This window comes from Trifolium pratense, linkage group LG7 (assembly GCF_020283565.1).
Source record: "Trifolium pratense cultivar HEN17-A07 linkage group LG7, ARS_RC_1.1, whole genome shotgun sequence".
NCBI classification, from domain to species: domain Eukaryota; kingdom Viridiplantae; phylum Streptophyta; class Magnoliopsida; order Fabales; family Fabaceae; genus Trifolium; species Trifolium pratense.
Window position 1 is genome coordinate 54800072 of NC_060065.1, and position 13529 is coordinate 54813600.

Below are 13529 nucleotides of genomic sequence, written 5' to 3' on the forward strand. Positions count from 1 at the left end.
TCCCAAAATTTCAATCAACCAAAAGGATACCTATTTACTATTTAGAGAGGTTTAATTCTTCCTATTCTTGTTTAGATCATGACTAGGGTCTAGGCACTTACATGTGAAAATCACCCATGAGACATAAGTTTTTTTTTTGGTACAATTTATTAAACATAATACTTTTCACAACAAGATTTTTCTCTTTTTCCCTAAGAAAAGGTGTAGAAGTTGTTGTCTTTTGAGTATTTTTGTAGATAGGATGCTTCATAAGATTTTAAGTTTTTTTTATTGTCAAATAGTTTATTGGCTAGAAATTTCACCCTTAAGGTAAATAAGTGGAGTGTTCGGAGTTCGAACTCTGACCACTGCATATATAATAAATTCATGTTCCTACCAACTGAGTTAAGCTCACGGAAACATATTTTAAATCTTTATATACTAATGTGCAATATGAACTTGTAAACAAGTTAATAAAAAGGAATCCCTCATGCGCTCAACAAGATTGAGCCAAAATGTTTCGTTTTAGTATAAATTCTTTTATTTACCTCATGCTCACACGATTTTTTATTTTATTTTCCTGAGTTACATCGTCGGCTTATATTTATTTTGTTATCTCCACTGCATTAGCGACAAACTTGATGCAGATAGTCGTCAAACAGATAAAGATTAATGTGACATAACTAAATAATTGAGCTCAACTAATTAACGAGCTTTCTACCTCTCAGAAGCCGAAGGTTAAAAACTTAAGTCATATGTGGCACGCACACATTTTCTAGGTAACGGAATCAATAGTCAACCTTCCACTAACTTGTAGTTGTAGTAGTGTTTGAGATATAGCAGCCAACTTGTATGAATGTGTGATGTGCCATTAATATGATGCTTGGAGTTCAAAGGGGCCTAGACTTGAAATCCCCAGTGAGGTCCAATCTGAAACGACACATCGACACAGCCCAAAGAGATTAGTTTCTGCTACAAATTATATGCTCCAAAGAAAATGTAACCCATTAATTAAATATTAACACGTGACAAGTAAGAAAATGGTCATTTATATAGTATATCCATTTGCTCTTTTATTGATCCATCACATCATATCATATCATATTTTAATTAAATTCATGAAAAGGGTTCCCTCTTAGTCTTTTCCATATTTTTTGATTGGGCTGTTAAACGAGACCTATATATGAGTTTTTTCATTCCACTTAGCCACTTACAAAGAAGTCTTGTGTGAAAAGTAAAGGCAGTATCAAACAATTTCAATCAAAGTAAGATGAAGATAACTCAAACTATTTTGGGCTGGATCTAATTCAAAGCTACAAAACTTGATTGTAAGATGAAAATTGTCCTCATTTATAAACATATTTTCAGGTTATCTCTCAACTAATGTGACACACTTAACAATACACACCCTTATACTCATCACTATAGCAAAAAATTGATAACACGTGGCCTAACGGGTCTTAGAGGAGACTTAATACCATAATATAATTTTTGGGTTTGGCATAACTCAACTTTATAGCAAATAAATATTATAAGAGAACTTATTTTGCCACTCTATCCATTTTCTCCCACGCCCTACCAATTTACCCCCCTAAGATACCCTACCAAATTAGTTTTTTATAATGTCCGCAGCAGACAATATTTACAAAATTTCTCAAAAAAAATTTATTTTTATAACGTCCGTTACTTAAGTAACAAAATGATAAAAATAGAAATGCGTAGAACGCACAAGAAGTAGGTAGGACGAAAAAAAATAATCTCATATTATAAATAGCCCAATAGCAAGAAACAAGGTCAAAGAATGATTAACTGTAGTGGAGAAACTGTTTGTGGAGTTGAAAAAAAAGGCCACAAATCTATACAAAGGGCCTTGTTGGGCCATGTCCAAGTTTCGTTGTCTACTATTTATTGGGAACCGTTCTGCTTTCCATCGAAGCATAAGCCCCCACCCCATTATTTTCTACCATGTTCCATTCTATATAAACATCGTGCTATGTTTCATAGGCATGCATTATTTCCTACTTAGATGCATACCACAAGTTAAACTCCCTTGTTCTTCAAGATTCTATTCTTTTCTTATTTAACTTGGATTTGTGAGTGAGTTTCAATGGCATGATCATGAGAAATAAATTAAGAATGGATCCACCCTAGCTCCCTCTACCTCTTTAGTACTATATTATCAGTGGATTAGGATATTCTGTTGTCCTTCTTCTCCGGTTTTATCTCGAGCATAATTCTCGGTCATTGAATTTGATCTAATGATTGACTGATAAAAAATAATTTGGTATAATTCTCGGTCATAAATTAATTGAAAGATTGGGATTGCACACGGAATTAGAAACATGAAACAACAAACTCGAGATGATCCATATCCTTCGTAAGGTCATGATTTAGTGTTTTCTTTCCAGGTCTTAAATTGTGGACAAATCCATCATAAGGTCATGAGATGTGGCGTCTCTCTTGTGATCTTGGAGCATTTGACTTGACCTGGTGTTAGAGCCGTGGTTCTGCTTGGTGGGGGAGCGAGAGTGGATCCTCGTATTGAAACAACTATTGGATGTGGGAATTCACACTTGGGGGAGATTGTTGGGTTTCAAGTGTGAATGATTAAGTTTCACATTGATTATGAATGAGAAGAATGTTTGATTTATAAAAGACGTGACCTATTGACCTAATGCCTTAAAGTTTTGGAATGAGATATGACATCTCTTTTTTGTGGTGCTGGATCATTTGACCTGACGTTTCTTCCGAACTTTCTCGGACTCCCAACAATTTATACAAGTGATAGAGTGGGTAGCCTCATTTTATAAACCAGTTTTATAAAATTGAGTCAGATCGAACTTAATAATTTTCTAAGATGGTCTAATATCCAATCACACCATGTGCTTCAACTATATACTATATTCTGTTCAATTGATATAATTATAAGGCTGTTCAAAAAAAAATGATATAATTATAAGGGTTGACCTAGTTCAAAATGCAAAACATAAAGCTGACAAAGATGGGCATAAAAGATAAAATCATGTACTGAAGTCTAAATTTGTTAATGCTATATGGTCTATTTAAACTTCCTGTAATAAAACCAAACAGTGAGTATGATTAATTTAGATAAGTATATGATATATGAGGTAAATAAATGTGCAAAACCAAGTTGTCTATTCAAGTGTTGCATGTGCTCTACGGAATGTCTCAGAGAAAAAAGATTCTGCAGAATTGTAGATGCAGTACTTTGTGGGGACTAAGGATCAGTTATGACAAAGATTTATCATTGTAACACATACAAATTTTTGTGTGAATATTTGTAACATATATACATGGAGATGGAGCCTACTACGAAATGCATTAAATTGCTCTTATTGCTTAATTGAATTATTGTCCCCTCACTAAAGAACCTCAAAATTCTGGTTCAGTTTGGGTTCAACCTTGTTATCGACCAACCAATTCTATCAATTTTAGTTTCCACACTATCATATATTACTTACTTTTGGCCATTAACAATCGTTCAAGAGAACCCAAATTTGATTTGTAATGGGAATAATTTTTAGTCAGATTTTATTTATCTCTTGATCGAACTCTGGATTACCAGAACCCCTTCCCGTGAGAAGCAGAGAGTTAACACAAAAAAAAAAAATCTTCGAAATTAATTCCTCATGAAAATGTATTTATAGTTAAGTGGTGGGGTGGGTGAGTCTTCAAAAACTTAGGTTATAACTAGTTTGGTTCTTTGTGAGTTAGGTAAGTAATACTAGCAAGTAACAACCAAAAGTAATACTAGCAAGTTAAGAAGAGTGAAATTTGACAATAACATACACCAATATAGTTGTCTAAGCAAAGCAGCTGTATTTTATGGTGCTATGTCTATTTTAAATTTGATGAAGCGCCTACATTATTGGGTTTAGGCGTGTTCGCGTATCTAATATATGTTGAATATTAACATTTGGGTTTGAACAACATGTGTCGACACTTCAGAAAAGTGTCCAAAAAAAGTATGTTTCCCTTCAACGTACATCTAAAACTCTTTCAACACAATTATAGCGAGAAATAAGAATAAACTTATCTACATTTTTTGTAAAACAATATTTGATCTCTTTTCTGTAGATGAGTAGCAAGTACAATCTAAAATTCACACACACAATTATGAGATCCCAAATTTAAATTGAGATAAAGATATTCAACCTAACAATATCAGCATTGTCAATTGAATTAATCAGTGTTAAAGTGTTTATATTTGTGTTCACATCCGTCCCATATTTCAACATTATATGTTAATTTATAATGAAACTAATTACCTTTCATATTGAAAGACCAAAATCCTATATCTATATCAGCCTTTACAAATTAGTATTATATATTTCTCAATGTCCTACAATGACTATCATATTAGTCCCCACACAAAATAGTTTTAGAAGAGTGTCACTTTCAATTTTCAACACAGTTTTAATTGATTTATCATGTCCCCACACAAATTTCAAAAAATTTCACTTATTTACATCAAGCCATAAAATTCTTGTCACAAGGCTACTTTACTTCACCAAAATTATGACATGGTTGAGAAACTAGGTTTGCTTTATCTCAACTGGTGATGATTAAGAAACCAAATTGTGGAGGGCCTAACTAATTTGCAATTAAAGCTGGTATATATATATTAATATTGCCACATTGTATTTGTATATGACTGTCACATGCAAGGTTATAGAAAGTGTAGTAAGTGGTAGGGTAAGATGAAAGTTGGGTACGATTCTACAACTGCATAGGGTAGGGAGGGTAATATATTTGACACCAAAAGGACCACACAAGAAAATGCTACTACTTCAAACTTCTTTCCTCCTTTGACCCATGTTTGAGACATTCAAATTCTCTATATCAGCTGCACAACTCATATAGTAGGTTGTAGAGTCGTTCTTAATTCAAGACAAACTTGTATTTAGATTAAACGACTCAACAACATGATGTAATATGAAACATCTTGGTGAGATATGAAATTTGGATTGATTTTGTGTAGCATAAATTTTCCTCTCAACCGATTTTTTTTTCCTTCAAGATAACCTAGTTGGTAGAAATTCAGATTAAAGACGAATAAATGGAATGTTCAAGGTTCAAACGTCGTCTTCTGCAATTGGACTTTTTTTTTTTGATACAGCAAATATATTATTAAACCTCTAATCCAAGGCATAAGATATGCCAAGGGTGGGAACAAATGATACAAATACGAAAACGAGACCGCAAAAAACCAGATCGGAAAAAACACAGCAGGGCAGAAAGTACCATCGCTGCCTACAGACTCCAAAACCAACCAACAAGCAAAATTAAAATAGCAGCACAGCAGGCCTAACTCCTACAGGCCAGGAGCAACAGAAAAAAGGAAAACATGGGCACCCTCACATGGACTTATTTATTGATTGATTACTATCTAAGACTCATATGAATAACAATTTTCAGTTTTATAGATTAATTTGCGATTTCATTACTTTCTTTTTTTTTAAAATAATACATTTTTATTTTCAATGTAATAACTACTAAGTGTGATTTTTCACACATTTGTTTGGTTTTGTGTTATTTGTTATCCCGTTCTTGTGCGGTGTATTCTGTTGTGCCGTCTCTGTGCGGTGTATTTTGTTTTCCCGTCTTTGTGCGGTGTTCATTTGTTTCAGGTTGAAGAATTAGATCCGATCAAGTACAAATCTATCCAATGTCGACTTTTGTGTCATCAACGCTGCAGATCTGGGGGCATGGACATTCCAGACACTTCAATATAGTCATATATGTAGGCTTATGTAATTTGCCGTTTTATGCTATTAACATGGATGCTGTGAGTTTGTTTGCAGATTCATCCTTTTTGTTTTTAGCAAATTTGAATTTGTATTACATCGATGTACTCTATCAGTTTGAATGAATGAATATCCTTTATTTTTAGTAAAAAAAAAAAAACAAACTACTAAATGAGGCATAAATAGCAAGGCCAACCTAGGCCCCGTTCTTCCAAGCATATAGAGTCAGGCCGCTAATTTATGGATTTAGATCCCTCCAATTTTTCCTCATTTTTTCCTCTCCTTTTTCTAAATCTAAGGGTTGATTTTCTCTCCTTTTTATTCTTTGTAATTTACCAACTCTTATATTAAGAAAAAAGAGAGAAAACATGAGAAAAAATTGGAGATGATCTAAATCCCTAATTTATATGGGCCTCAAAATAATTATTACAGTATATGGTAGTTATATACTTTTAGCGATCAATGTATCTTAGATAGTCAGTTGATTGTGGTGTTTTTTTGTGTAACACGAAAATCATATGGTTATGAATCAAAATGCGGGGTTAAGTCGATGTTTTGTTGAATAATGAATCGAACCGCGAAATTCATACTATTTATTTCGGAGAGAAGCGACATCTTTTAGGGGGGCATTTTTAATAATTAGAGAGGAGCCTCAAAACTGTTTGGGTCAGTCATGCCAAATAGGTCTGTCTTGGATATATAGTTGACATTAGTTTTTTAAGGAGAAAAGTTTCACCTTCTCTCTAATTTCTCTTCTTCATCATCTTTAAATATTTTAAATAATAAATTTTTGTAAAATTTTTATAAAAATATGAAAAAATATATTGAAAATTAAAATGTTCCACTTTTTAAATAAATTATTTTTTAAAATTAAATATTTAAAAAGTGTCACATAAACACTACCTACTAGTAGTATTTTACTGTACCAAAGTCTTGTTGATTACAGTAGCATTAGCCTTATTTACTTTTATCCACTGCAGTCTTTTCACTTTGTTGAAAACAAAAAGTCAACGGCTTCTTTTCTTAAACTTCAACAACCAAATAAATGATGACGTCATCATCCACATCATTCACAGCTCGAGGCCCATAATGTTTTTTTTTCCTTTTCGTAACAGTTATATTTTGTTGCCCTTTTAAATACTTTGTATTATGTCTCATAAGACACATAATTCACTCATCATAAATACTAAATGCATTGTGTTACCATATAATATACACACACTTCATTTTCATTCATTCTTCTTCTTCTTCTAGTTGCTAGTAACTAATTAACTTCTATATATCACTAATCTCATATCACCATGAATGCACACTCCAATTCCAACAATATTATTCCATTCTCAACACCCTTTCTTCTTCCCTCTCAAGACCACTCTGTCCTCGAGTTCGACTCGCTCCACGACACTCTATCTCAAATCAACAACTCGGATTTGAGCAGTGGTTATAGCAGCTATGGTGGATCACCTTCACCAAGTACTCCTATCAGCTTGATGCAGAGGAGTATTAGTAGTCATTCCCTTCACCACAATAATGGGACTCGCCATCATCCCTTTTCTGCTTTTTTTGCTGAATTGCTCGAATCAGACAATACTCCGGTGAGGAAAGTTTGCAGTACCGGCGACCTGCAGGTACTCTATGTTTTAAATTGCAGTCTGTAACGGTAATTGAGGCTGAAATATAACAATTTTATAGGCAACCTGCTTTTTATTGAAGCACGGACACATACAGAAACACTAGACACGACACAGGCACTGACACATCGACACTGATAATAATTTGAGAAAATGACATAACTCAATGTAATCATAAGTGTTGGTGTCGTGTACACCGATGCGCGTTCGACACCGGTCACGCCTAATTCAAAGAGTGTTTGTGCTTCATAGATTGCAATGTGTTTTTTTAATTAAGATTAATTAATTATGTAATAATATTTTTGGTTTTAATTGCATGCAATGTTTTGTATAGAGGATTAATGGAATGCAACATAATCATCATCATGTGGATAGTCCACTGTCTAGTGAAAGTAGTATGATCATAGAAGGTATGAGCAGAGTTTGTCCATATAGCCCAGAAGAGAAGAAAGTCAGAATTGAAAGATACAAAACAAAGAGAAATCAGAGGAACTTCAACAAGAAAATTAAGGTATACTCTTATATAAACACACACCTTAATTTTGTTATAATTATTTAATTCAAATAGTTTTCTATGGTTTTTTTACTTTTTTCAACTTATTAAGAAGTCTCGCATCGGTTGCGAGATGACCTGAATATGTTTATAAAATATATGCAATTCTCAACTTACAAGTCGATTTTATAGGATTGAATTAGGTCTAACTCTCAATTCTAATTCTAAGATAGTATCAGAGTAATATCTCTGTCTTTTACCATTTGAAATATATACGGTATACCCCATCAATATATGACAGTAAATTTTCATTTTACAATGGAAAAAATGTGAGCATTTAGAAGAATCTAAAAAGAACAAGAAGTAATGGACAAAACTGTACTAAGAGGAAAATCACTGTGGTGGACCTCTTAATGAAATTTTCTATCATATATAGAGACTTATGCGTGATTGAAAAAACAAACTAGAGACTTGTCACACCGGTTTGATCCAGGTGAAAAAACAAAATTCATAGGAAAAATATCTTACCCTTGTTACAGTCTTGAACATGATTGATTCTAGGTGACAGGATGAAAATATACGTACATTGTCGGTGTAAATATTTTTTACAAAGTTAATCAATTATGATCGTTAGATTTTAAAAAATATTTGATTTAATGATAACTACTTATAAAGTTACGTATATAATTGATTGTAATTTGTTGACGGTATAAAAATTTTACAATGTTGGTGTATCAAAATTGATATCCTAATATATGATATGACAAAAAATTGTTTCCATGTCTTTTAGTCAGTGTATAGCAGGTTCAGAATTTTGTCTTATTCTCTAAGGTTACTAGAAACTTCATTAGTGTCAAATTGGAATATTATTAACCACACACTCATATACTTAATAATATTCTCCAAATTCAGTGTACAATGTATATTATTGACTGTATCTAGTGGTCCATCATTATACTATATAGGTATGAAAAACTCCATTAAAAAACATTGACCAGTGTTGTCAAATATAAACACTATAGCATATATAGTAGCATTTCAACAAATTGTTATTGTTTTGTTATATGCTATTTAGTACAAATTTCTGTCAAAATTATGGTACTAACATAACATTAACGCTATAGCGTTGTAGCTGTAGCGTAGCAAAATTTGAACAAACTATTATTTTTGCGATCCACGATTGACAATATTTTTATTGACTACTTTTGTTCTATGAATAGTATGTTTGCAGGAAGACATTGGCAGACAGGAGGCCACGAATCAGAGGACGGTTTGCAAGGAATGATAAAATTGATAAGACCGCGAAAGTTGAGTGGAGCCACATTGGTGGTGGAGAGGAAGAGGATCAAGAAGATGAGAATTGGATCAATATCTTTGATTCCATAGTTGCTGCAAATCTTGATCATGATGAGTTTGAAGGCAGTTCCTCCTTTGGTCTATTGTATTAGAATAATTATAAGTTGGTTAAGTTTAGCAAGTTTTTTTTTTTGTTTTTACAATTTCAAAAGTATTATTGTGGTGCTCTTTTAGTTTAGATCAAATTAAGTATTAATGTAAATATATTTATCTTTATTTGAGTCATGTCCATATATGCATTTTTAGACCTTAATCATGTAAATATATTTATCTTTTTTATAGGATTTAGAATCAATGTATAAGTATTATTGAATCAAACTTTGTTAATAAGTCTATATGATGTGTTTATAGTTCCAAAATTTCTTTGATGTGAATTTGGGACAACAATGAAGTGCTCTGAATTTATTTTTTTCGCGATAAAATTGCTCCAAATTTAGTTTCAAGTTAAACTAGTAAAGATAAAATATAGAGCACATATAAAGGGACATGCATTCTCTACGGTAAGTAAGTCGAAATAGTTGGATAAATGTCACGTGTCTTATGTTATAAGCTCGATAAATCAAATTTTAAAGTTAAAATTTGAGTTGTGATCTTCATCTAATGAATCCAACCTATTATTGTGTATACCATTGCGGTCTAACACAAGTAATTAATGTGTAGCGTGTGTGTGGGTGATGTAAATTTGAATTACCAAATTCGATTTCTTCTGATGAAAAACATAGTATTGTGCGTTTGCGTGTTTTCCATGAGATGAGGGAATCTAGTTCAACACATAAAGTAGTTGCCCATAAGACATAGCCCCATACCATATGCACAATGGAATTGAAGAGTGGGTTTGTCAACTTTGACTTGTGTCCAGCATATTGGGATGGTTGAAGTGCAAAGTGCAATTACTAATACTATGAACATAAAACAGTGTAGTGTGGTGCTAACCTGTAATGCTCTGAAAAGGACTGGAACGTGAAAGTCCATGACAAGTTGGGAGCATAACACAACATAAGGAATTCTTCTAGAATACTACTCTCACAATTGTTTTGCATTTTCTCTTTGGGAATGACAATTAATTTTGTGTTTAATTTTCATGTATTTTCAGTGTAAAAAAATTACATTGTCTGTACATCATAATTATGTGTTTTTGTCCAAAAAAAATATATTAATTAGTATGTGCGCAACTTTACAGGTGGTTATGATAAAAGTTAAATATACTGTATTTCCAAAGAATTAGTTCTAGTTCGGTTGATAGCTAACAAAAATACTATTACTATAAGAGTTAGAGTTCGAATATCAGATTCTTCATGTCTACACACCCTTTACATTGACGGACAGTAGAGTTCGACCGCGAGATGAATAAAATCTGAATAAGAATATCATCTTAATTATTCCGTAACACTTTTTTTTTAAGATGGTCGGGCAAAATAACCTTAAATTAAACACACACTAAAATTAGTCATATAAAGTGCCTAAATTTAAAAGATCTAACCATGTGCAAAACCATCTCTATTCACGCACTCATCCTTAAGATAGTATAGAAAAAGAGAACATATAGTCTCATTTTCAAAAGGAAGCAACCTCTATTTTATATATATTGCATACTTGTCAAGTTTGCTTTCTTTGAGAATGATTAATTTAAGCTTAAAATGGCTAGTTTACCTCTTACTAATCATTACTCAGGAGATTTGACATGTTAATAAAACAAGTTGTAAGATTGAGTGTCAATAAGATACAAATATATAGTGTTATTTCAATTCTTATGAATCCTCTAATAGCTATAGCTAGCTTCTACCTTCTAAGGTAACAACTCAAGGTGGGGGTGGATGGCCCTATTTACCTTTGTATGCCGGCGGTGTGTTAGCCACTAGGTTAATGGGAAGTTTTTAATATCCAAAATGTAAAGTAAAGTGGAACCAAATTATTGTTAATCTGTTTTTCCCTTTCGTGATTATTTTAATTTGATTTTTAGGTGCATGTTGTTAGAGCATCCACAACGGAGCTCTCCATTTTTTGGTACTTAATCGGGCCCCACGTGTACACATCACTCATTTATTTATTTTTTTAATAGTAGTACCTAATAAGTACTCAATCCCTTCAACCCAACAATTCTTAAAAAGTTTTAAATAGGTCCCACCAATAACACATTTAACCAATAACTTTACATCATTATAAATGGGTCCCATAAAAAATGATATAGGTACCAAGTCTTATTTTAGAACTAGTACCTATTAGGTACTATTTTGATTTTGCTCCAATGGAAGTACCTATTAAGTACTAGTGCTTAAAAAAAATAAGAACCACCATTGGAGATGGTGGTATGCTCACTCCAAATGTCTTGGCATGGAAGTTAGTGCATCATAATGTTTATAAACAACTAAAACTCAATCATGGAATCATGTACATATTCACTTTGTGTAAAAAAATATATCATATATTGTTATATTAATTCATAAATTTTTACTAATATTTTTTAACTTGGATTTCAACTTGTGAAAATAGTTTATGCAAATAAATAAATTGTTATATTAATTCATAAATTTTTACTAATATTTTTTTTTATGTTAATGCATCAATTAATAAGACCTAAACGGTATGGATCAAGCCAAGTATTGGAAGATACAAATGTAATGTTGATACTTCTTTTTCTTATCTTCACAATAAGGTAGGGATTGGTATGTACATTTGGGATGACCAAGGACATTTTGTGAAGGCTATAATTGAATGGATAGAGCCTATCCTTCACGTTGAAATTGGAGAAGCCATGAGTTTTTTGAGTGCACTCAAATGGATTGATGAGCAGCAATTTTATGACACAGATGTGGAAATAGAGTGCAAAAGGATAGTGATTGGTCTTTATATCAAAAGAATTCTCAACTCTGATTTTGGTGCCATATTAAGTGACCGTAAAATTTTGCTATCCACAAATCTTGTGAACTCTAATGTTAAGTTTATTATGAGACAAGTAAATAAAGTTGCTCATAGTCTTGCTCGGCTGGCTACATCTTTAGCTAGTTTTCATAATTTTATCGATATCTCAACATGTATCTATGATATTATTATGAATGAAATGAGATAAACTCTTTACCGTAAAAAAAATTCAAAAAAAAAAAAAAACTAGCCGCCACTCTCATTCTCTCCTTGAGTTATTTTTGTTCATCTATTAGAGAGGGTGATTTAGGGTCAATTTTGATCTGAAATCACTCCTCTTGATCTTTTCCCTTTCTTTTTATTCTAATAAGTGGTTTTCATATATTTTTAAGTTTCGTTTGAATTTTTTTCCTTGATTTCTTCGTCCGGTGTTACTCCCATCATAGCGTGGAGTTGTTTGTTTTAATTTCTCGTCTTAGTACGGTGTAGTATGAGGTTTTTTATTTATTGTTGTTAAATTTTTATGCAAATAAATAACTTAGGGCCCATTTGGATTGCTGCGATGTCTCATGTTTAACTGACAATTATGATATTGTTAAGTTAAATATCTTCATTTAGATTCGAACATGAGACATCGCAGTTGTGTACGTTCCCAATTAGTTTTTTAGTTTATGTGAAATTGTTGGACGCATAAAACCACACTGTCAAAGCTCATATATGGAAACCCCACCCCCTCTATAAGAAGGAATTAGTGCACGATAGAGATGATGGATGTCATTATAATCAGCTACGAGCTATGAATGCAATACCTAAAACTAAAAAGGTTGTAAAAGGCTTTACTATGATGATGACTCGAGTTGATTAAGTATAAAGATCATGTGGGGGGGTCTCTCCAAACTAAAACTTCTTCAACATCGTTAAACACGAGTCTTGCTTAAGCTGAAGAACAAAAAAGGAACGAAAGGTGTTTATAACAGCACGATGTTTTCTCTCCCAACCCCAGGGTTTCTTTTATACCCTTAAAATCTCATTTTGCCTCTCGTATTTTGAAAAAATTTGGCCAACTTATTACGGTTGCTACAAACCGAAATTTTTAAACATGTAAAAAAAATTCGGTTTATATAAACCGAAACAACATAAATGTTAAGAAAAAAAGAAAGATTTATGTGAAAATTCGTGTAGAGCTACATGTGGTAAATTTAGCATATCTCTCTGAATATAAGTCGTATGCTAATGATTTTTAATTTTGTGTAAAGAAGACAAAATTTACTACAGGATTGACACCGGAATTGTGAAATTTCATTAAGTATAGTATGAGAAAATCTTCCTACAAGTTTGAGAAAAGTTTATACTCTGTCTCTGTACCAGTACCCATTATTTGGTCAAACTGAACCAATTGGATAGTTAACCCTCGAAACAAAAATTATATTTGTAATCTTGACA

The 13529-nt window shown here is 32.3% G+C and overlaps 1 protein-coding gene across 1 annotated transcript; it reads left to right on the forward strand.

Annotated features, from left to right (window-relative positions):
• Nucleotides 1-6871: 6871 nt before the first annotated feature.
• LOC123898747 (two-component response regulator-like APRR5) lies at nucleotides 6872-9562 on the forward strand. The gene is made up of 3 exons (XM_045949760.1): nucleotides 6872-7375; nucleotides 7713-7889; nucleotides 9092-9562. The coding sequence occupies exons 1-3, from the start codon at nucleotides 7049-7051 to the stop codon at nucleotides 9317-9319; spliced, it is 732 nt and encodes a 243-aa protein (XP_045805716.1). The 5' UTR covers nucleotides 6872-7048; the 3' UTR covers nucleotides 9320-9562.
• The last annotated feature ends 3967 nt before the right edge of the window (nucleotides 9563-13529 follow it).